Genomic DNA, 21,526 nt, shown 5'->3' with positions numbered 1-21,526 from the left:
CCGGGGGAGCACGTGCCCGCCTCGTTCCCGGCGTGCTCTGCGGCGGCGCCGCGCGGGGGATGCTGGGACGGCCGCGCGCCCTCCCCCAGCTTTGATCTCATTGGGCTGTGGCGCCGCGAGCCTCGAGCGGCCGCTACCTAGTATGGCGCGAGGCGCGGGCGGTGGCGCGCGTCCCCATTGGCCGCCCGTCACGGGACCGCGGGGCGCCGCCGCTATTGGCCGTCCCCTCCGAAGACGGCCGCGGGGATTGGCGGGCGGGGCCGAGCTCCGATTGGTCGCGCGGCGCACGACGGGCCGCTATTGGCTCTCGTCCGCCGCCGGTCCCGCCCCTCGACGTCGCGGCGTCCGCGCGTGCGCAGAGCGGGCCGGCGGGCGGGCGGCGAGGCGATGGCGGCCATGGGAGCCATGGGAGTGATGGCGGCCGTAGGAGCGTTGCCGGCGGGCGCGGGGTCTCTCCCGCCGCTGCCGACGCTGGGAGTGCCCGGCGTGCCCGAGCTGAAGCCGCTGACGCGGTACGAGGCCATGCGGCTGGGCCCGGGCTGGAGTCACTCGTGCCACGCCATGCTGTACGCGCCCAACCCGGGCATGCTGTTCGGCCGCATCCCGCTGCGCTACGCCGTGCTGGTGAGCGGCGGCGGACGGGCGGGGCCGGGGCACGGGGACGGGACGGGGACGGGGGAAGGGGACGCGGGATGGGGCCGGGGCCTAGTTGGGGCGCGGGGCCCGGGGCGGCGCGTTTCGGGCCCGGCCCGTTAACCCCCGCCCCCTATTGCAGATGCAGATGCGCTTTGACGGCCTCCTGGGCTTCCCCGGGGGGTTCGTGGACCGCCGGTACTGGTCCCTGGAGGACGGTCTGAACCGGGTGCTGGGCCTGGGCCTGGGCTGCGTGCGCCTGACGGAGGCCGACTACCTGTGCTCGCACCTGACGGACGGGCCGCATCGCGTGGTGGCACACTTATACGCCCGGCAGCTGACCCTGGAGGAGCTGCACACCATCGAGATCAGCGCGGTGCACTCCCGAGACCACGGGCTGGAGGTGGGGCGCGCGGGGAGGGGCCGCGCGCAGCTGCGGGGAACACAAAGCTCCCCTTCCCGCCCCCCGCCATAGGGCAGCTGGGCCGCCCCGCCCGCTGCGGGGAACGCGTCCAGCCACCGGCGGCCACCGGGAGCTCCGCAGCTGGGGCTGTGCCGCGGGCCCTGGGGCGCAGCGAGCTCCAGGCCCTGCCCCTCGCTGCCCCCGTAGGGAAGAGCCTCATTTACCGGCTCTGCATCAGGATGTGGATGGACTCCGTCTCACACCTGGAGCAGAATCTCAGCGCAGCGATGCACTGCTTTGCCCCACACTCTCCATGGGTCGCACAAAAGCAGGGCGGGAGCCCGAGCTCCTCCTGTGCAGCTCGGCCGCCTTAGGGCAGAGCGACGAGTGGGGGTCTCCTGGATGCCCGCTGAGCGTGCACTGGGTGCCAGGGGGAGCAGAGGTGACAGGCCCTGGGTAGTGGCGCTGCTGAGGATGTGGGGGTGCGCTGCGGTGTGCCCGGGCAGGGCTGGGTGTGGAGGGGAAAGCTGGATGCCCATAGCAGCCCGGGCAGCGGGATTCACCAGGGAACAACGGGGCTGGGACTGGGAGAGCAGGAAACTGGGGGCGTGGGGAAAGGCAGCGCAGGGGCTTCAGCGGGGCTGGAGGCAGGTGAGAGCAGGCTGCGGTGGGGGGAGGGGGGGACACCAAGCACCGGGGCTGTGGGCTGGGGGTCCCGGGGTGTGGGTGCGGGGCTGGGGGTGCCGTGGTCTCCGCTGAGTTGTGCTCCGTGCTGTTGCAGGTGATGGGCATGGTCCGTGTCCCCCTCTACACCCAGAAAGATCGCATGGGTGGGCTGCCAAACTTCCTGGCCAACTCCTTCGTTGGAACTGCCAAATTCCAGCTGCTCTTTGCCCTGAAGATCTTGAACATGGTGCCGGAGGAGAAGCTGGCCGAGGCAGTGGCTGCCACGCAGAAGCCGAAGAAGCCGGCGATCGACCACGCAGCAGTGGCAGCAGCTAAGCAGGCGAATGAGCTGGCGGCAGCCGCTAGAGCAGGCAACGAATACACAGATAGTGGAGAGAACCAGGCAGCTGCGCATGGCGCGGCCGAGCTGGCAGAGCAGCAGGCGGCCGGGCTGGAGGGCCAGGCTGTGCTGGAGCATCTGGCGGCCGTGCCAGGGGCTGAGGCCGTGGTGGCGGAGCTGCAGGCGCAGCCGGGGGCAGACACTGTGCTGGAGCAGCCGGTGGCTGAGGCCATGGAGTGATGCCACCGTGTTTGTAATTGATTAAAAGTGGGTGAGGAGACTAGAGACTTTCTTCTAACTTTCCAACCAGTTGCTGGCTGCGAGATTCCACTTTCTAGCCAGGAGGGTTTGGAATTGTCTGAAGCAGGGGAAAGCTATGTATTTTTATGGCCATTAAACTCTAGCGAGCTTCCCAGATCAATCTGCACAGCCCCCTGCAGAGAGTTCATGTGCTTATGTGAAGGTGCTGAAGCCTTAGAATTACGCTTTGATTTCAGGGACACACTGCTGCTTTCAGGTCCCGGTTTCATTTTTAAGGAACAAAACTTATTATTTTGAGATGCCCTGTGTTGATTTGGACGCAGCTGTGTTTTGCAGTGGACACAGCTGAGGAACAAGGCTGCTGGTAAAGCGCCTGTGCCGGTGTGGGCGGAAGGGCTTTGCTCTGCTCTGCTGGCAGCAGTGAGGCCGGGCTCCCATTGGAATGCTGGTGCCCGCGGTGACTTGCACTGAATTCCCTCGGGGGCACGGGGACAAACCGATGTGGGTTTCTATCTGGAGATCTGTGGGAGCAGGAAAGTGGAATAAATGGCTTTGCTGAACGCTTCGCAGTCGGGATCTTTCTTGACTGCCAGCGCACAGCACTGGGGGGGTTCCAGGAGGCTGCAGAGCTGCTCACCCCACAGGGGCCCTTGTGCCCGGAGAGGAGCGGGCAAGTCGCCTCTGGCTGTGGGCCTCAGGCACCCACCAGGACAGCTTGCAGGGCAGAGTGCCGCAGGATTTGGGGTGCTGCACCTCGGCAAACTTGTTAAGCTTTTGCTGTTGGGTTACCCTAGAACGGTTCTTGCACCTGCTTGGTGCCAGCAGCTCTGCTCCAGGTGCCAGAGCAGCTGTGTGCAGTGGGCATTCACTGCTCTGCAACAGCTGCCACTGCCAGACCGTGGGCAGCCAGTGCCTGGTCGGGCTGCCCCGAGCCCACAGCTGCGGCACGGCCCATGCGTAGCACACAGCCCCGCAGGCTGCGGGAACCATTGCTAAAACCTCCCGCCCCCGACAGCCCCATGGCGGCTCTGCTTCCCCTTCCCATCCCCATCTTGGCACCGAGCAGTGCCCCAGCCGGGGCCCAGCCTGCGGTCGCTGCGCCACAGCTGCTGATTCAGCTCAGCCCCTGCGAGCGCAGAGCTGCCTCCACCACCGCTGTCCCCTTCCAGGCACTGGCTGCAGGTGGAGGTGCTGCTTCCCCCACTGGCTGCCTGGGCCCGTCCTCCCCTGCGTGAAGGCCCCAGTGGTGCCCAGCAGGCAGCGCCCCAGGGCCAGCACGGGGCTGCTGCACCTGGTGGCAGAGCGCAGCGTCAGGGGAAGGTCCCGAGCAGTGAATGGAGGCAGGTGCCTGCACATGGTGAGGAACCAACAACTCACAAAAGAGGTTTGATTTAATTGAAGACGTTGAGAGAGAGGCTGACGGCGGCAGCACGGTGCTCTTCAATAAATAAAGGGCTGTGAGGCGGGGGTGTGACGCCGTAGGGGTGGGGTGATGGGAGGACAGCACGCAGAGCAGTCGGGTCCCCTGGGGAATGTGGCCACGGGCAGCAGCTGAGGAGTTGAGGTGCACAGGGGCAGGGATAGGGGGGGAAGATGGGACGTCAGTGCCAGGAACAAGGAGAGTCCTTCTGGTCTAGAGGACACAAGTGCCAAAGAAAAGCAAGACCTTCAGTTGCTAAATAAACCCATACAAACCAAGAGAAATGTTCAGGTAGGATGTGGCTAAGCCAAAGGAAAAAGCAGTTTTACAAATGAGGGTGGCAGAGTGCTTCAGGGCTCCCAAGTGCAAGAGCTGTGGTGAGGAGGGAGTGCAGGTACCACTGCCACGACCTCCCCTGCTGCTGGGAGCAGCCGCTGTGCAGGGAGCCCGTGTTGAGCTTCCAACCCTGCAGCAAAGGGTGGTGGTACCCTCGTGCGTGAGGGCTTGTGGAGCACCTGGCCCTTGGGGCAAGGGTAAGGAGGGCTTCTGCCACTGCCAGCCTCTCCTGTGAGCTGGTGGCAGTGGGTGCCCGGCCACAGGATTCCCTGAATCCACGGGCGAGGATGCACACGGGGAACACCCAGCACGTGCTGCTGTGGGGCCTTGAGCAGCTCTGCTGCACTGTGGGCCATGCAGGCGTGCTCTGTTCTGCGTGCAGCTGCACTTTGCTGTGCTTGCTGCTGGGCTGTGTGTGCAGGGAGCAGCTCTGCAGCCCCACAAGCAGGGAATGCTGACAGCCACGGGCTGTGCCCACACTGCATTACCACCGTGCCCCAGCCACGGGCAGTTCTCCCTGCCCTGCATCCCAGCCAGAACCTCCCGAGCTGCACCACGGCCAGCGCTGTGTGCCAGCCCTGGCTCACCCTGCAGCTCCCTGCTGCAGCTCCCTGCACTTTGGCAGGCATAATTCTCCTCCTAGAAACACATTCTCTTCCTCCCATCAACCACTGGTGGAGCCAGCCCTGCTCTCATTCCAGAAGAGTGAGCAGCACCTCGAACAGCCTCTGCTTCCCCCAGAGACAGTATTTGCCAGACCCTCGGCCGGAGCAAAACGCTTCCTGCAGTCAGGGCTGCGCAGAGCAGGGAAGCGCTGCACCAACAACGCCTGCTGTGCCAGCAGCTCTGAGCCGCCCTGGCCTCTGTTCACATGAACCAGCACAGCACCATACAGTGAGCTCTCCTCCACACCCTTTTATTGTTTAATTCTCATTTTGGGGGGCTTACAATCACTGAAATGACTCCGTATGGTATCAGGGCTGCAAGCTCCTACCGTGTTTGCTCCTTCTAGGTCTAAATCTGGCTCAGACTGTGGCTCATCTCCACCCCCTGCCCACACCTGGCGCCAGAGCTGGCCCTGCACACACGGACCCGCACAGCTTACCCTGCCCATTGCTTAAGCCCCCATTTCAAAATGGGCACGAGAGAGGGGGAGGAGGAGCACAGTGATGAGTGTGGGAAGCCTTCACCAGGGCAGAGGATGCAGTGGGAATGTGTAGGGCAGTGGGGCTCCCCGCACCTCGGCACTGGCGCAGCTGCTGACTCGCAGCCCAGGAGGGAAGCGCTCGCTCCCAGGGGCAGTGGGGTACAGAGGGACCTGGCGCAGCTGCAGCACACAGGAGCCTCGGGGCTCCCCCTGAGCGTGGCTGCTTGGTGCTGGGGAGTGGAGCCCCTGAGCCAGGCCCCAGTGCTGCAGGGACGGCAGCCGATAGCGTGGCCCCGGGGCAATGCCCGCACACGGGCCTGGAGCATGCAAGCAAGCAGCTGGGGGGCTTCTCTGCAACAAAGAGCTGCAGTGACCTGTGTGCAGTGCTCTTCCCTAAAGATCCTGCAAGCGTGCAGCCCCAGTGCCAAGGGAGGATGCGTGCAGGGGAGGGGAAGGGCTCTGCCTCCCACAGCGGCCCCGCAGCCCCAGCCCTCCTCTGCTATGTTCCAGCTTGGACAGAGGCATAAAGATCTATACAGTATAATATATATTTCACTATGAAATAGCAATTTCATTCCCTGCCTTCTACTTGGTGCATCCTAGATTAGGTACTTCTTTTTTACATCCCCCCTCCGGAGGGCTGGGGCTGGCTCTCAGGGGGGGCAGAGGCCCTGCCTGGATTCCCTACCAGGGGCAGGACGCAGCCATCCAGCTCCCCTCTTCCCAAGGTGCTTACTGCTCACTCACCCCCTCAGTGCACGTTCATTAACCTCACTCACACTGCTTTCAGTAGCTGTGGCACGGAAGCAGCAACCGAACCCCTCCACATCATGGACAAGCAAACCATCCGGAGGCAAGGGAAGTGGCAGGGACAGTGCAAGATGCTCACAGACCGGTGACACAGAAGCCCTCAGCCAAGTGCCCTGTGGCAGCCCGGCCTCCCAGGAGTGCTCACGGGCTCCAGCCCACAGGGTGAGTCAGGGCTGCAGCCCGTCGAGGGTGAAGTCTGCAAAATCTTGGTCGCTCTGTGGAATAAGGAGTCCTTCCCAAGGGGTGGGTCACTGACCAAGAGCCATCATCACTGGAATCAGTGCAGAGCCAGATGGTTCAGGAGATGAAGGGAAGAACAATCCCTAAGGAAAGACAAAGAGGGCAGTTGTCTTAGGGAAACCAGTTGTTAAAGGGTCTCACATCATACTGGAGATCCACTCTTCCATAGACTTTAGTCAGATCTGCGCCCACTGGCTCTCGGTTCCTGAGCTTGAACGCTGCATTAGGAAAGTGCAGGCTCAGTTACTCCATCCATCAAAGCTGGAGTTTGGCAGCTGGAGGCCAGGGCACAGCGATGCTTCACACACCTCGTGCAGCAGGGAGGTGGGCAGCCACGGGGCGCAGCTCCAGCGCTCTCCGAGCACCCAAAACAGGGCCAGGCACACGGCCACGGCACGGGCCAGAAGGGAGCCTGCCCTCGGGCACCTACCTTTGTGCTGTGTGGAGTCACATCGTCCGGCTGTACTCGATGCCGCCCTTGGCAGAAATGCCAGACCATGGCAGAAGGCTGCAGAGAAGGCTCTGGGCTTGTCGGTATATCCTCTGGGGAATGGAGCACGGGCTCAGGCTGGCTAGTGTCGATCCGATGTGCTGCAGGTAGTCAGTGGCCATCTGTTAAGGGCAGCAACATTTATACTCAAGAAATAACTTGAAATTCTCAGTGGGCTGGTACTTGCTACAGAGACCCCCTGACACAGTGGGGGCTGCTCTGCTCAGTTAATTAGACAGACCAGCTCCTTGCATTACGTGACTGCTCCTTTCTGTCACAAGCAGGTATATCTTGCACCTTAAAGATGACAATTTGGGAACAGAATTGCAGCATCAGTAAGGTTAGAAAAGACCTCTAAGATCATCCAGGCCAAACACCAGCTACCGTTACAACTCCAGCTTGGCTACAACCTGTGTGGGAAATACCCCCCCCCAAGCAGCTGCTAGCTTCCTTTGCACTCCAGAGCAACTTACTGCAGGGGCTGCAATCCACCCACCTGCCTGGGGAGATCTGGACTAATTAGCTACGCCTCAGAAAGATCAAGTCTCTACCAGGACCCAGTGACCTGACATAAGTTCCCAAATTCAGTTTGAGAGTGGCCTGCTGAGACCCAGGCCAAGCTGGGGTCATGGGATGCCCAGTGGCAGGAAGCAAGACCAAGGGCTTTTCTGCCACACTGCCAGCCAAATCCTGTGCCACGCAAGGCAAAGCATGCCTGGCCTGCTGGCTTAACATGAGCATTCACAGAAACTGGCTCCAGCTTCAAATTCAATTTCCCATCCTGCACTGTTCCCAGAAGAGCTGGGGAAGTCTGGGCACAAGTGGGTCACTGTCAGATCTGTCTAACACTGCCTTCCTTCTGGCTGCAGGGAAATCAGTCCAATTAAGCTCACATCTGAGCAGGCATCAATCCCCAGACACAGGCAGGTCACACTTGGCTGGATTGCTATTTTCAGCCCAAAACACGGTCTGCTGTCTGCTTAGCATGCCTGGCTGGAAATCAGGCTGAACTTAAAGGATATAAGATCGTCCAGGGTGGGTGTCCACCATTGATGTAGAGAACGTAGGTAAAGCCATCTTTGAGGACTCCTCTTATGGAATAGTAATAGGGAAGATAGTGGTGCTGTTTAAAGTCTCTGTTTTCATAGAAGTTTATTGCTGTGTTGTTAGTGGTGAGGACGTGCAGGTAGATGGCTTTGCAGTGATCTTGGGCAGTCGTCGATATATGGTCTTTCAAACTTTCAAGCAGGAGCGAACCTGTTGAAGGAAAGAAGAGCAGAATCAGGCAGTGCAGCTGCGTCCCTCAGAACCAGCACAGCCCCCCAGGGCTCCCAGCTGAGAGCTCTGGCACCCAGCAGCTAAGCAGCAATCGCTGCACACGTGTAAGAGCTCAGATCCCACTCGCTCCTCGAAGCATCGTGAGGACGTTCCACAGGGCAGCGCTGAACGGTTTGCATGGCAGCCTCATCTCACCTATGAGCGTGGTTTCACAGAGCAGATTGATAAAGACAAACCCTTCTGATTCAGTAACCACGAAGGTAATTCTGCCAGCAGCCATCCCCACCACACAGCACCCAGCTTTGCCTAAGGCCACTGAGTCATTTTCAATGGTATCGGTTCCACCGGTTCGTTTATTTTATTGCCATTTAAAACAGCAGAGCCAACAGGACTTGACAAGCAGAATATTGCATTGAGTACGTGGAAGTTAAAGAAAAGAACTGGTAGGATTTAAGCTCCCTTCTTAGCAGAAGGACGAGTCGCCGTCTCACTCACCCTGCATTTGCTCAGCCACAAGGAAAGGGGAGCAGCAGGGAAACCAGAGAAGGGCACAGAGAACATGGCAGCCCCGGCACACAGGACCTGGAGGTTCGTCCAAGCCACCTCACCCTGGGAAGGAACCAGCAGAACCTGCAGGACTAACTCCTTCCAGCAGCTGTGCTAACAACAGGCTAAAGAAATTGTTTAGCTAATCCGAACCCAGAGATGAAACGTGCTCTTTCCCAATCCCCAGGGCACAGCTGAGTTTCAGGAGGGCCAGCAGGATTTCAGAGCAGGAGTCACCAGCACTGACTCCACGGTTACTTGAGACTCAGTAGGAATTTGTATCAGCCAAGCACAAAAAGACACAGAGACCTCAACGGGGGAGCAGTTTAATTTTGTTATCAGGTATGCCACTCCCGGCTCACAGCAAGCCAACTGCATTCTGGTTTGAGAAGAGCAGAGAACCAGAAACCAACAGCTTCTAACGTCCGCTAGAGAAAATCAGAGCTTAGTGCTTTACAAATGTACCTCCCGCATCAAAGACTGAAGCTTCAAACACAAGCAGGAAAACTTTTGGAAAGGGAAAGGTCTCAGAAAAAGCAGCAGCAGCTCCTTCAGGTTCTTTTGCTACCGGTACAAGTGCAAAGGTTTGGACGTGCTGCCTGGATTTATCGGATGCAGGAAACACTGACACTGTAAGGAGAAAACTCCAGCAACATGGAGCTGAAAAGAATGGTGATTTGGAAACTGCAAAGGCACTCCAACAGCCACAGTTTAACAGAATACCCCTTTACTACCTTATCTGAGCATTGTTCTGCGTAAGCATTTTCATCCTTGTACAGAAAATCTATCTAAAATAGCATTTCAAGGTAAGTTTTAAACACAGCCCTCCCACTGAGGTCTTTATGCATCGTATCAATTTCTACCTTTCTAAAGGAGTGGAGAAGGGAGATACAGTCAATGGCTGTATCCACTGAAGAGACTTCAGATGTGCAACAGTGAGTCACGCTGCCAAACCCGACAGCCTTCCTTTGACAGATCAAAGATACAGATCAGGCTTGAAATTGCACCAGGTGGGCACTTACTGACGACAAACCACATCCTGCTCCGAATGGAGATGAGCCCTTCTGACTGCAAGGCTTCCACATGGCTGCAAAACTGCTTTGTGTTGCAGCAGGGATTCACAGCCTACCTGTACATGACAGGTTAAATCAGGTCTGAGCTACACTCCTTCGCCAGTTTCCTTCTGCTTTCTCTAAACATTTCTTCTGTTGGTTTAAGTTGTAAGTTTAAGCAACACAGAGGGGGTGTGAGAGCACCACTTCAACTGCTGGGGTAAATCACAGGGAAGGTTTTCTCGAAAGGAAACTGGAGTGAAGTGGTGCAGCTTTATCATCCATGCCCACCAGCCACACATAGCAAGCAAGACAGCAACAGAATTGTCACTCAGCAGCAACTTACCGATTCCGTGCTTCCTGAACTCCTTCACCACTCCAAGGCTCAGTATGTAAGCAACTTGAGTGTCCAAAGGAAAATTGGAAGCTAGGATGTCTCCATCCTGGGTAGAGATAGGACAAGTTATTTAGTAAGGTACCTGGGGAGGCAGAGGAGAAAGCAAGAATCCTGTCCCAGAACACCTGCAAACAAAGGAGGAATCTTCACCGACCAGTGGGGAAAAATGAAAGGAGCAGGGTCCCCTAGGTGGAACTCCTACTTTTCTTTTGCTTTTCCAATCACAGAACACAAATCACAATGTTTCTTTACCATAGACATGGTTTGTGGGCCTAGGGACATAATGTATCTGTGCTCTTTACCAAGAAGGATTCACATTGCCAATTCCACACCAGACTCTGGCTCAGTCAGTCCCCTGTAGTTCAGCAGCAACAGTCTTCATTGCCTGCACGCTCAGTCCGTATCAGCTGGAGCACTCTGCACTGCTGAAGAGGACAAGCAACGTGCTCTGCAGGCCCAGCTGTCTGGAACAGTCTCTGAATAAGCCTTGGCTTTCAGTTTGGTTACAAGAGCCATTTGTTACTAGAGATGCAGTCTGACTTTGACTAACTGGGGTGAAGAGATCAATGCCACTCAGTGCTCTTGGGTCCTGCAAGTGTTTCTGACTGTTCCATGCAATCACAACATCAATGGCCTTGAAGAAGTTATGCCCTCTGCGTTTCCCCGCTTTCTTTGTAATCCACTCCCCTATGTTGCTCTCCCTACCCTAACCTGGGGGTCTCTTATCTCACTCTCTTCAGTGGCCACCTCTTCCTCCCCTCTCTGAGGGCACTGCGCTGTCTCCCCGGGCCTCCAAGCTCTGTCACCCCAAGGCCTGAGCTGCCTGCAGGTTGGTCACCTCTGCTTCGTGTTTGAGAAGTGACTGTGAAATGAAGGACGCCATCACTGCTGCAGGAAGCCAGCTCCCGGGAGTGACTCACTCCACACAGCCAAGGAAGTTCACTCCTTATGTAAGAGAGGAGTAGTTTCGCTATCCCTTGGCTGCAATGGCCAGGCACGCTGAGAACAGCCAGGCAGCAGAGCTGAAGGCTTTTAGACCACAGCTGCATTATCTGATTTCTCTATGCTGCACATCAGGCAGCAAGCTTGCTATCAGAGCACAGCTGCGCAGCCCCAGCAGGAAGGGACTTTCTGGTGACAGACCACATGTTCAAACACATCTCACCCCTCAGGCTTCGTTAGCTGGAAATCAGCATTCTCTTGGTTCTTCACAGTCAGCTCAGGATAGCTCCTGAGTGGGGTTGGGAAAAATCCCCCAGACAGCTCCATCCCAATTAACCACAGCAAGAAGCAGAGTATCTCGTAGTGAAGCACAAGTTTCCTACCTCCTTATGCACCTTTGTTCTGCTCTTGATCTCTGCCACTATCATTCCCACGATGGAGCCTCTGTACGTGGCTGCGAGGGAAAAGAACTTCTTGTTGGAAGTGATATCTCGGTACCATGAGTCAGGGTACCTGGAAGGAAGAAGAAAGAGATTATTTTGTACTGACAGGCATCAAATAACAGCACATCAGCAGCCTCCAGCTGCCCTCCCTGCTCCGTGCCACCACAGGGAAGGCAGCAAAGGCTCATTTAGGCCCAAGGGAATTCAGCATGCCTCCCACTTGAAGAGGACGTACAAATTCTGAACTCCACAAATGTTTTTGCCAGTTTGTGAAGTTGTTTGTGATCTTAATTATAGCCTGCTAAAATCCTCTGTAAACCTTCTCAAAGGGAAAAGAAAAAAAAAAAAGAAAGTCTTTGAAACCTACAGCTGTAGTTTCAGACAGAAAGCTATCGCTGTCCCCCAGAAAGCTCACCCCTGTGCTTGTGCAGACACAAGCACTTACCACGTGGGGAACTGACCTGGTGCTTAAAGCACACGACAGCCTTCCTGCAGACAAGACTAATACAAAACGCTTTATGCTAACAGAGCATTAAAAAACAAAAAAAACCAAAAAACCACAAAACTGTGAGGCCTCAAACATCAGCTTTGCACAAGTTTCCTCTGCCCAGAGGTTTAGCCTCAACAAAAGCCCATTTTGGAGGGTGTCCATCACCCTCTCTTTCCCATCCCTCACAGCATTTTGCAGGAAGCTGATCTGCTCCCTGGATCACAAAGCCCATCTTTCTGCCCAAATCAGCACGCAGCGACTTCCAGCTGACACTGGCACTCGTGGCAACAGGCCAGCAGCAGCAGCAGCACCACGGTGCACAGGAGCTTCAGCACTGCTGCCTGCTCAGAGCCAGCCCAGGGCCGCAGCTCGGAGCACAGCCTCCCGCTGCCCGTCCCCGCACAGACACGTACTCTATGGGGAACCAGTCGCCGCAGAGCTGCTTCACCGCGTCTATGTCATCGTGGCACAGCAGACGCAGGTTTACGTCGGTGAGTGCGGTCGGAGGCACCTCCTCTGTCATTCACACCTGAAATGAAGAAAAGAAAGGTAGATGAGGAATGATGGAACGCGGCCTCAGCCAAGCGCCCGTGCCAGGGCTGCTCTCGGTACGTGGGGAATTGTTCTGAGCAGGGCGAGCTTCCGACTGAGTGCACCCCCAGTGAGTCTGCAGGTGACACCAAGCTGGGGGGAAGCGCCGACCCGGGGCCCTGCAGGGGGATCTGGGCAGGCCGAGCACTGGGCTGAGGCCAATGGGATGAAATTCAACAAGACCAAGAGCCGGGTCCTGCACTTGGGTCACAGCAACCCCAGGCAATGCTTACAGGCTTGGGGCAGCGGCTGGCAAGCTGTGTGGAGGAAAAGGATCCGAGGGTGTTGTGTGACAGCCGGCTCAACAGCAGCCAGCAGTGCGCCCAGGTGGCCAAGAAGGCCAACAGCATCCTGGCCTGTATCGTCAACAGCACAGCCAGCAGGAGCAGGAGGCAATCAGCCCTCTGCACTCAGCCCTGGTGAGGCCACACCTGGAGTGCTGTGCTCGGTCCAGGGCCCCTCACTGCAAGAAAAGCACCGAGGCCTTGGAGTGTGTCCAGAGACGGGCAGAGGAGCTGCGAGGGGCCTGGAGCACCAGACTGATGGGGAGCAGCTGAGGGAATGGGATGGTTCAGTCTGCAGGGGGCTCAGGGGAGGCCTTGTTGCTCTCTTGATTTAATAACACCTTTTTATTTTCTTCCTCAAATTTTGGTTTCGAAACACTTTCAGAAAAAAGCTGCAAAGCGCAGCGCTAACGTGCTCCCTGCTGTTGAAGGGGATGCTCAGCTCTCCCGTGCCCTTGCTTTTAAATTCAGGGACTTGAGATGAGCAGATGTAAGCACAGTGGGCTGCATACGCCGTTTGAGCAGCTTCAGTGTAAAAATCACATCGTAACACCCTCTGTAAAACACTCGGTAACCAGCAAAAACACGTAAAGCAATGACCTGAGCTTGATCTGCTTGGACAGCACACAGAACCACGTGCCAATTGTTCTCCTAAGCGTTCGGAAACGCCTTGCTCTGCTATTCCCCCAGCCAAAGCAGGTTCAGCTCCAGCTCCACACTCCCAGGCTGGGGAGCCAACTTTCTTGGATCACCTGCTGCTCTCTGAGGAAATACCAAGGAAGAACTGCAGCTATTTCCCAGCCCGTCCTAGGACTGTGGCTGCATAGTTACCAAGCAGCTTTCGCAATCACTCCAAATGTTAGTTTCAAAACAAGTACCTAAAAAAAACCCACAGCATCTGTAGCCTCACTGGTTTTAAAATTAATTTTAGACAGCTAGGACAAATGTAACTTTTTGGGGGGCTGGAATCTGGACCTGTTCCCTGCAGCAGACACCCTGTGCCAGCCCTGCAGTCACACCCCAATGTGCTGCAGCTTCGCCCCAGAGCTCGGGTTTGCAGCAGCAAACCTTCTCTTCTCTTCTCACTATAGATCTTCCCATTCTTGAGAAGTTTTGATGCTGCTGGAAGTCAACACCTTTTCTCAGTCAACCATTTCAAATCCTCTCTGTGTTAATAAACTAGAGATGAACGAAAGAGCTGGGACAGAGCCACGTTTTGGGGGCACCTCGGAGCACTCAGCCAGCAGCTGCAGCACCAGCACGGGGGACATCCTTGCAAGGATTAGTTCATGTTTAGCAACCATTATATTCCCAAAGAGCCAGGCAAGCACTGTGTGTTATCTGGTAGGTCTCTCTCTATCAAATCAGGGAGAATGGAGGGCAACTGCAGTTTGGGACAGCACTCGATTGAAAATGCTTCTGCACCGCCCAGGTTTGCAGGGAGAAGCGAAGAGAAAGTTACAAGATAAACCATGCTCAAATGGCAGTGACATGGGAGGGACAGCACTTAAGACTAATGACAGAGGAACTCCAAATCCTCATGCATAAGCTGATTATCGGCCGTGACAGTGTTTTGTAATCATTTTTCCTTGCCTCACTGCTTGCTGAAGCACCGACTGCCTGCAGTTGCTGCTCCCTCCTCACCCCCCAGTCTGTCTGGGCTGCAGGCTGGGTGCAAGCTGGGGGCTTTGGCAACACGTGAAGCAAGGTTTGGCTTGCACACTGCCCTCAAGAAGCTGGGAAAGGCTGCAGCGTGTACCTGCAGGGAAGAAGAACACCTGCTTAACAATTAAGAATTGAAATATTCATGAACTACTGCCAGCAGGGGAAGAATACGCAGGCCAAGCCACACAAAGAGACAGCTAATAATAAGAAGGACACGTCCAGAAAATGGTTTCTGAGGAAGTAACAACCTGTGCCAGAACCCACCACCTGCCTACACCGCACACGAGAGCACTCCTGTACGTGCAGGACAGGGCTGGTCACCAGCACAGGATGTTAATGCCGTGCAAAACCTGCTGGGCACTGAAGCAGTGGTCCTCCCACAGCCCTGCTGCGCCAGCCTTTGGACACTGCTGGGCTCAAACACCTTCAGTAACAGCTCCTTGATGACTTTGTTTTGCCAGAAACGGACCAAGGGAACACTGAAGCATCAGGAGACAAGCATATGAATGCACAGCCTGAGGAAGCTACTCCACAGGCAGCTGTACCCAGCTCGTTCAGCCAGGACAAGCTAAATTCCACTTCAGTCTTCCATAGCTTGCTAAAGACCTTCCCAAAAGCCCAACCCCAGCACGCCTGGGAAGGGATGGTAAATGTGGAAAACAGATAGGAGGCTGGAACTGCACGTGACGCTGTTGGGAAGAGTACAATAGCTGAATATGGAGCTGATGAGACTGAAACATCCCAGCAATTTGCCAGCACATCCGAAAGCTCACAGCCCAGGGAGCAGTCTCATGCTTTCCTGACACACAGAGAAGTGGGGTTATAATCGAGCACCTGACAGCAACAGAAGGCAGAATTTAATTCTCATAGCGTGTATCGATGTACATCTACGGCACAGCCATCAGAGTTGCTACCAGAACTGAATTCTAAGCCTTTCCTTTCCCCATTAGGGAGAGCTTGAGATCACAGCAGCACAATTAGAGCAGCAAAACACTTCAGAGAAAATAACATCTCATCTGCATTTGCTGGCCAAGTTCTGACGTACGAGCTGACAGGATGTGACTGTGCCAAGGGAAGCTCCGTTTTATGCATCACTCTTAGAGTCAGCTTGGTTGGCTGCTCTTTTCAGAACAAAAGATCAGAAGTACAAAGGAAAAAAAGTCAGTTTCAATTCTATTTTCTACCTAAAAACTGCAGATCTTAACATAAAAACGAATTTCAAAGAAACGACCTGAAAGTATAAAGGCACTGAGCATCCATAGTCTTCTGCCTCGCTTCACTGAAATAAACTCAGCAAAACATGACATGAAAGCCTCAGGTGTAGGAAAGCAGTTTTGGCTTTATGTGCATGGGGTGGCTGCAGAGGAACCTGCTGCAAACTGATCAACCATATGTGGCAGTAATGGCCACGGGATGAATAGAAATAGTAAGTGCATTCAGTAAATATGCTGACCAAACAGATTATTTAAAATTAAAATAAAATAAAGCACAAGGTAAGTTCGGAACTTGCTATTTGAAAACAATGCCATAAATATTTGGCATCGGCACGCTTTAACGAATTGAAGAACAGCATTTCACAGCCCTGTCTGAAAAGCAGGGAGGGCTTTCGCTTCCAGCACCAGCCCAAGCAATGGCTGGGACTCTGTGAATTGCCACTGCTCACCCAGTGAACCCCAGCACCTCCAGCTCCTCCTGTGCACATCTTGCTTGGAGCTTAGCTGAGCTGGCAGCTTAAGGGACACATTCTTTCCTTGAATGAGATGATTCACAGTGAAGAAACCTCAGCTCAGATTCTTCTCCAAGAGCAGGGAATTCTCCTTCCTTTTTAGAGCCCTTGGTGAAGGAAATAAGGTGAGAAACTCTGCACAACATTACATCTCTAGAGAAATTCAGTTAACTGCACCACATCAGCACTCTACATCCAAGAGGATGTTCAAATGCAAGACAAAGCTTGACACTTACTAGAATTCAGTGAGAACTATGTAAGTGCTTCTGAAAACCCCTCAAGCAGTTCTGTGCCTTCCACAGCCTGGCCAGGCAATCCAACGAGGTTTCCCTTTTTTAGGGCTATTAGACATGTCCTAACAAGGCTTCTGCTTTGCACATCCTGCAAACATCAGCTGGATCCGAGCACTGAACAACCTCACAATGCCACTTTCACAAATTGTTTGCATTTCTACTGCCATCCAGAGAAGCCCACCAAAATCCCAAAGATAAATGTTATCACTCAGACCAATTCCCCGGCAGAACAAACCCAAGGTAACCTAAGACTAAAGCTCCACAAATGCTAACAGGAATCACACGTATATATTCCTCCAGGCCATGGCCCTGCTTCAAAGACTGATATGCACGCAGTAGCTGCACCTCACTTATAGGAGCGCACCGTGTGCTCGGCACAAGCAGGGCAGCTGGCAGTGTGGCAGATGTACAGGCACAGCACCGCAGAGCTGGCTTCCCTTGTTTGGATCCCTCCCCTGCAGGGCTGCTCCCAGCACAGCAACAAATCCTCGCGTGGCCGCGCAGACAGAACGCAGAGTCCCACAAGACAAGATTCCCAGGGGAGAAAGAAAAGTTTTTATTCACATCCGGCATTCTCTCCCGCTTGCAAATAAATAGGATGAGACAAAGCCTGGAGGGAATTTGAAGAGCTGCTCCAAATGCAGGGCAGGAGCATGGCAGCAGCTCCCAGCCCCGGGCTCTGCTGCTGCCTGGGAGCACTGCGGGACTGGGCAGCTCCGTGCCTCCACCTCGCACCACCCAGAGCTGGGGATTGGATTCACATGAAACTGTTTGATGTGAAACAGCCAAAGGTCTGATTCCAACCAAGCAGTAAAGAGTTCCCTTCTGCATTTCACTTTAAGCCTGCCGCATTTTTAGGTTACTGACCACGCAGGGAATGTCCCACACAGATTCCCCTGTTATCAAGCTCCTTTTATTTAATACAATGAAACTGCAACTGGAGTTGGGAAGTCAGGACTTCGGCATCTTTTCATGTAACCAAGGCACCAGCCCCCTCCATCAGGCTCACCCCGTGCTGCTCAGCCAGATCTGCCCCAGCACCCACAGTCTGCAGACATCACTGTAGGAAACACACTGGCACCTTGCCCCTGGCTCTGCACTTTGCTTTCACTGTGCCCAGGCTGCAGTTTGCTCGCCAAGGGACTGAAGTCCGAAAGCCAAACTCTTTGAATCGCAGTGGTTCTGCCAGGGAGGATCACGGTGTGAAACAGACCCCAAAAGGACACTCAGCAAGGAGACAAAATCAGCTCTACCTGCAGAGCAGACAGCAGTTATTATCTGAAATCAGAACACTTACTGTCAGGGAAATCCATCTACGTGTGTATTCTCCGTCCTCCACTCACTTACATTTCATTCTAACCTGGCAACCACGAGTGGCTTTCAGGGCTGTTCTTTCACCCTTCAGCTCTGGATACATCACCAGAGCCATGATTTCATGCGAGCTGGTACCACACACAGCATCCCCAGAGCACAGTGAGGAACACACAGCTTCCTCCTGCCCCAGATTGAGCCATTCCTCCGGGGAACGGTGAATACGAATTGCTAGGAGGGTTCTGCTGTTAAAGCTTCTCTTGTTGAGACATAGAAAATTTGCTTTGTGACAGCAATGTGGGAGCTGAAAGCAGAGGGTCCCAGCAGAGGCATGTCACCAGCAGAAGGTGATGGGAGGAGAGCCAGCACCGCAGGAGCACCGAGCACAGCAGGCATCCAGCACAGCTGCTCCTCCCAGAACGAGGAACCCCAGACAGCTCATCTGCATGCAGGCCCGCTGCCATCCCAGAATTAGAACAAACAGCCGCACACAAGATGCATGTGGTGACTCAAAGAGCCAGAAATCGAGCACAGCGCAAACGTTGGGAGAGGGAATTCCAAGCCTGCCTCCATGACGAGCCACTGTCCTCCTTACCGAGCTGTCGCTCAGCTCAGGCAGTGCATGTGCCCCAGCACAGAGGTACCAGCAGCCAAATTCCAGAGACTACTGCAAAGAACTGAGAATATATTCCTTCCCCAGCTGGTGGACAAGCTCCCAGACTCATTGTTCTCCAAGACCTATACTTACAATGTGCACTAACGTGGCTGCTTTCCTCTTTCTTTCTTAGTGGTGTTTTCCAGCATGAGACACCCACGCTCGGCTCAGCACACCATTGTCTCTGCCGCAAGCTTGTGGCATTCAAAATAGATTCTGGCACCCACAGCAAGAAGTTTAAACCAAGAAATTCCAAACTGACTTACAAACTAACGCTGGAAAACCAACCAGCTGCAGCTCCTGCATTCCTGCTAGGAGGGAGGAAGCAGAGCGAGGCATAAAGCTCTGAGTCCTTCTGCCGTGCCCTACCCTGAAGACGTCAGTGTTTCAAGTTTGTAGAGGGGTGCTCAGAGAAGGCAGAGCTCTCGCTGAACAGCTTGTCACCTAGCACCCAGGGAACAAAGCAGGGATGTGGCTGCACTGCCTGCCACAGCTGAGTCAGTTCCTGGTGGCTATGAGGCACCTCCAGCATCAGCTGGTGAATGGAGATATTTCACACATAGGTTATAGCACGCTGGGGGAGAGCCACCAGCTTTGGCTTTTTTTTTGTTTATGTCTTTTATTTAAAAGACCATCATTTTTAAGAAATCTATCAGAGCTCATTCACACATTCAATTGAGTTATTAAAAAAACAACACACAACCTGGCACTCCCAAAATACACCAGAGGCATCCCCCATAAGGGCTTCTAAAGAGGAAAAAAGTCACAGAGGTGAAAGGGAGAGTCTCTGCCAGGCTAAATGGACTAGATGAAAGGAAATAAATCCAGCATGGGTTCTTATGGAAAAGACACTCCCAGGTGTAATCTGTTCAGCAGACTCATGACAGCTGGAGGGAAGAACAGATGACCAGATACACACCAAAGTTTCCCAATAGTACTTTGGGATAAGGCACAGATTTTCAGGATAGTAAAATCCAAAGCTGTTCACAGTCGTAGAACAGGTTCATAGCCAAAAGACCAATAGAATGGCAGGCAATGTCTGCATGTTGGTAGATAAACAAGGAATGCTGGCAAGAAACAGGCAAACATTTCCAGTTTGCATTAACCATGAGGGAAAAATCCATGCTTGCATAGAGTTCCCTGAGAACATCAGTTGGCTGCTCAGCAGCAAACCAGGATTCTGACAGTCATCAGGATAAGCACAGATGAGCAAGATAAGCACAACACGCATCTTGTCTAAGCTAAGAAGTCCTTCCATGTGCTACAAACTTTTAATGCATCTATCAATGAAGGTCAGGCACTGAGGCATGCTCCTGCAGTTCTCGGCAGCTCACTGAGGTGCCTGGCACAAGCTGCCCAGTGTGGAAGGTGCTGCAGCACAGCACAAAGCAAAACACAACAGAGCAGACTAACCAGGCTCCTGCTTGGCAGCAGAACAAAACATTTAAACAGATGGTAATCACAATCATTTGAGGTCTCAGACATGCTTTGGTTCATGGCTGGACATGGCAAACCCCGTGCTAAGTCTGCATCCATACAATGATTTCACCTACACTTCAATTTCACCTATATTGCCCAGAGACACCTCACTATCAGAGGACCCAACATTTGTGTCTGGTAGGCAGAAATGGAGAAGCTACTTCGGCCACAAGGACAGTGCATGTACCAGGCCCCACTGTGCAACTTGTGCGGTGCAGCCTGGATCCTGAAGAACCAGGCAGCTGAGTGCTTCTCCTAACACCAACTGCACCTGTGCCACTGCCAGGGGCAGGAAATGCTGCTGGCATCTTTGGGACAACGTTTAAAGACCAGCTTAATCAGCTGCAATTAAAAACCTCATGACACATCCTGCAAATCCGTGCAACTGCCTCCCTGCTTACACGCCAAGTCAAGGCACTGCTTTCTTTGTGCTGAAGGCGCAGGCATATTCAGACAGGCACAATGCTTGCATAGGGCACAGCACAAAGGCTGAGCTGTCTCAGGGCAACCTGTTAAATGGCAGTGGGGCAGCGTGTGAGATGCCAAGTGGCAGCAGAGCAGGACTCAGTGCTGCTGGGACCCGCTCTGCCCTCCCAAACTAAGGCCCACTGTGGAGGATGGAGCTGCAAGGCCCTGGTTATGTTGCGGAGCTGCCATGCTGCTGACTGAGCCTCCTAAAGCAAGCCTAGAACCGGCCCAGCAAGGGAGCAGGCTGTAAGTGCAGCCACGGCACTGCCCAACCTCAGCTGAACCAGGAAATGCCTTTCTTTAGTGGCACTGCCATGCCCAGCTACTTCGGCCAGAGTTCACTTTTTCCCTCTAAAAGCTCAAACGACCTGGCTCCACGGGCATACCTGCAGCGGTTCAGAGAATGGTTGGGTCAGAAGGGACCTTCCAGCCCCCAGCCCCAGCCCTGCCTTGAGCCGGCTGCTCCCACCAGCTCAGGCTGCCCACGGTCCCTCCACGGCCTTGGGCACCTCCAGGGATAGGGCACCCACAGCTCTGGGCAGCAGTGCCAGCGCCTCACCACCCGCAGAATGAAGGATTTCCTCCTCACATCTCACCTAAATCTCCCCTCTTTTAGTTTAAAGCCTTTCCCCTTTGTCCTATCGTTATCTGCTCGCGTAAAGCCGCTCTCTCTGCCATTTCTAAGCTCCCTTTAGGCACGGGAAGGCCACGCTCAGGTCTCACGAGAGCCTTCTCCAGGCTGAACAACTCCAGCTCTCTCAGCCCCTGCCGAGCTCCCCGCCGGCGGCAGAGCCCCTCACACCACAGGGTCCCAGGTAACAGAGAGCTCCGGCCTGGTCCTGCCGCCGGAACGCGCTCACAGCAGCAACACCCCCGACTCACCTGGGAAAGGCGGCGTTGCCGGACAGTGCCGGCAGGCGCCGGGCGCGCAGCGGACGGGGCAGTGCGGGCGCTCAGCGCATGCCGTAACGGCGGGGCCAGGCGAGGAGCCGGAGTCGCGGCAGACACCGGCGGGCGAGCCCTTCCTTCCTTCGGCACCGCGCAACAACGCGCCTCCCCATTGGCTGCTTGTGTCACGTGACCGGACCAACCAGCGCATGCGCAGATGGCGTCCCATGGCTGAGGCCACGCCCCCAGTCGCTGACCACGCCCCCAGCCCT

General features: G+C 54.9%; 2 protein-coding genes across 2 annotated transcripts; one reads left to right on the top strand and one right to left on the bottom strand.

The window, feature by feature from the left end:
* On the top strand, positions 189 to 2,863 carry NUDT16L1 (nudix hydrolase 16 like 1). The gene is made up of 3 exons (XM_021411167.1): positions 189 to 624; positions 776 to 1,036; positions 1,818 to 2,863. The coding sequence occupies exons 1-3, from the start codon at positions 388 to 390 to the stop codon at positions 2,280 to 2,282; spliced, it is 963 nt and encodes a 320-aa protein (XP_021266842.1). The 5' UTR covers positions 189 to 387; the 3' UTR covers positions 2,283 to 2,863.
* Positions 3,677 to 21,430, bottom strand: NAA60 (N(alpha)-acetyltransferase 60, NatF catalytic subunit). The gene is made up of 7 exons (XM_021411166.1): positions 21,249 to 21,430; positions 12,308 to 12,423; positions 11,345 to 11,474; positions 9,969 to 10,065; positions 7,769 to 8,003; positions 6,687 to 6,860; positions 3,677 to 6,339 (listed from the first exon to the last, which is right to left on the bottom strand). The coding sequence occupies exons 2-6, from the start codon at positions 12,415 to 12,417 to the stop codon at positions 6,704 to 6,706; spliced, it is 729 nt and encodes a 242-aa protein (XP_021266841.1). The 5' UTR covers positions 12,418 to 12,423; positions 21,249 to 21,430; the 3' UTR covers positions 3,677 to 6,339; positions 6,687 to 6,703.

This window comes from Numida meleagris, chromosome 13 (genome assembly GCF_002078875.1).
Source record: "Numida meleagris isolate 19003 breed g44 Domestic line chromosome 13, NumMel1.0, whole genome shotgun sequence".
Classification (NCBI taxonomy): Eukaryota; Metazoa; Chordata; class Aves; order Galliformes; family Numididae; genus Numida; species Numida meleagris.
This window is presented reverse-complemented; position numbering and strand designations above follow the sequence as displayed.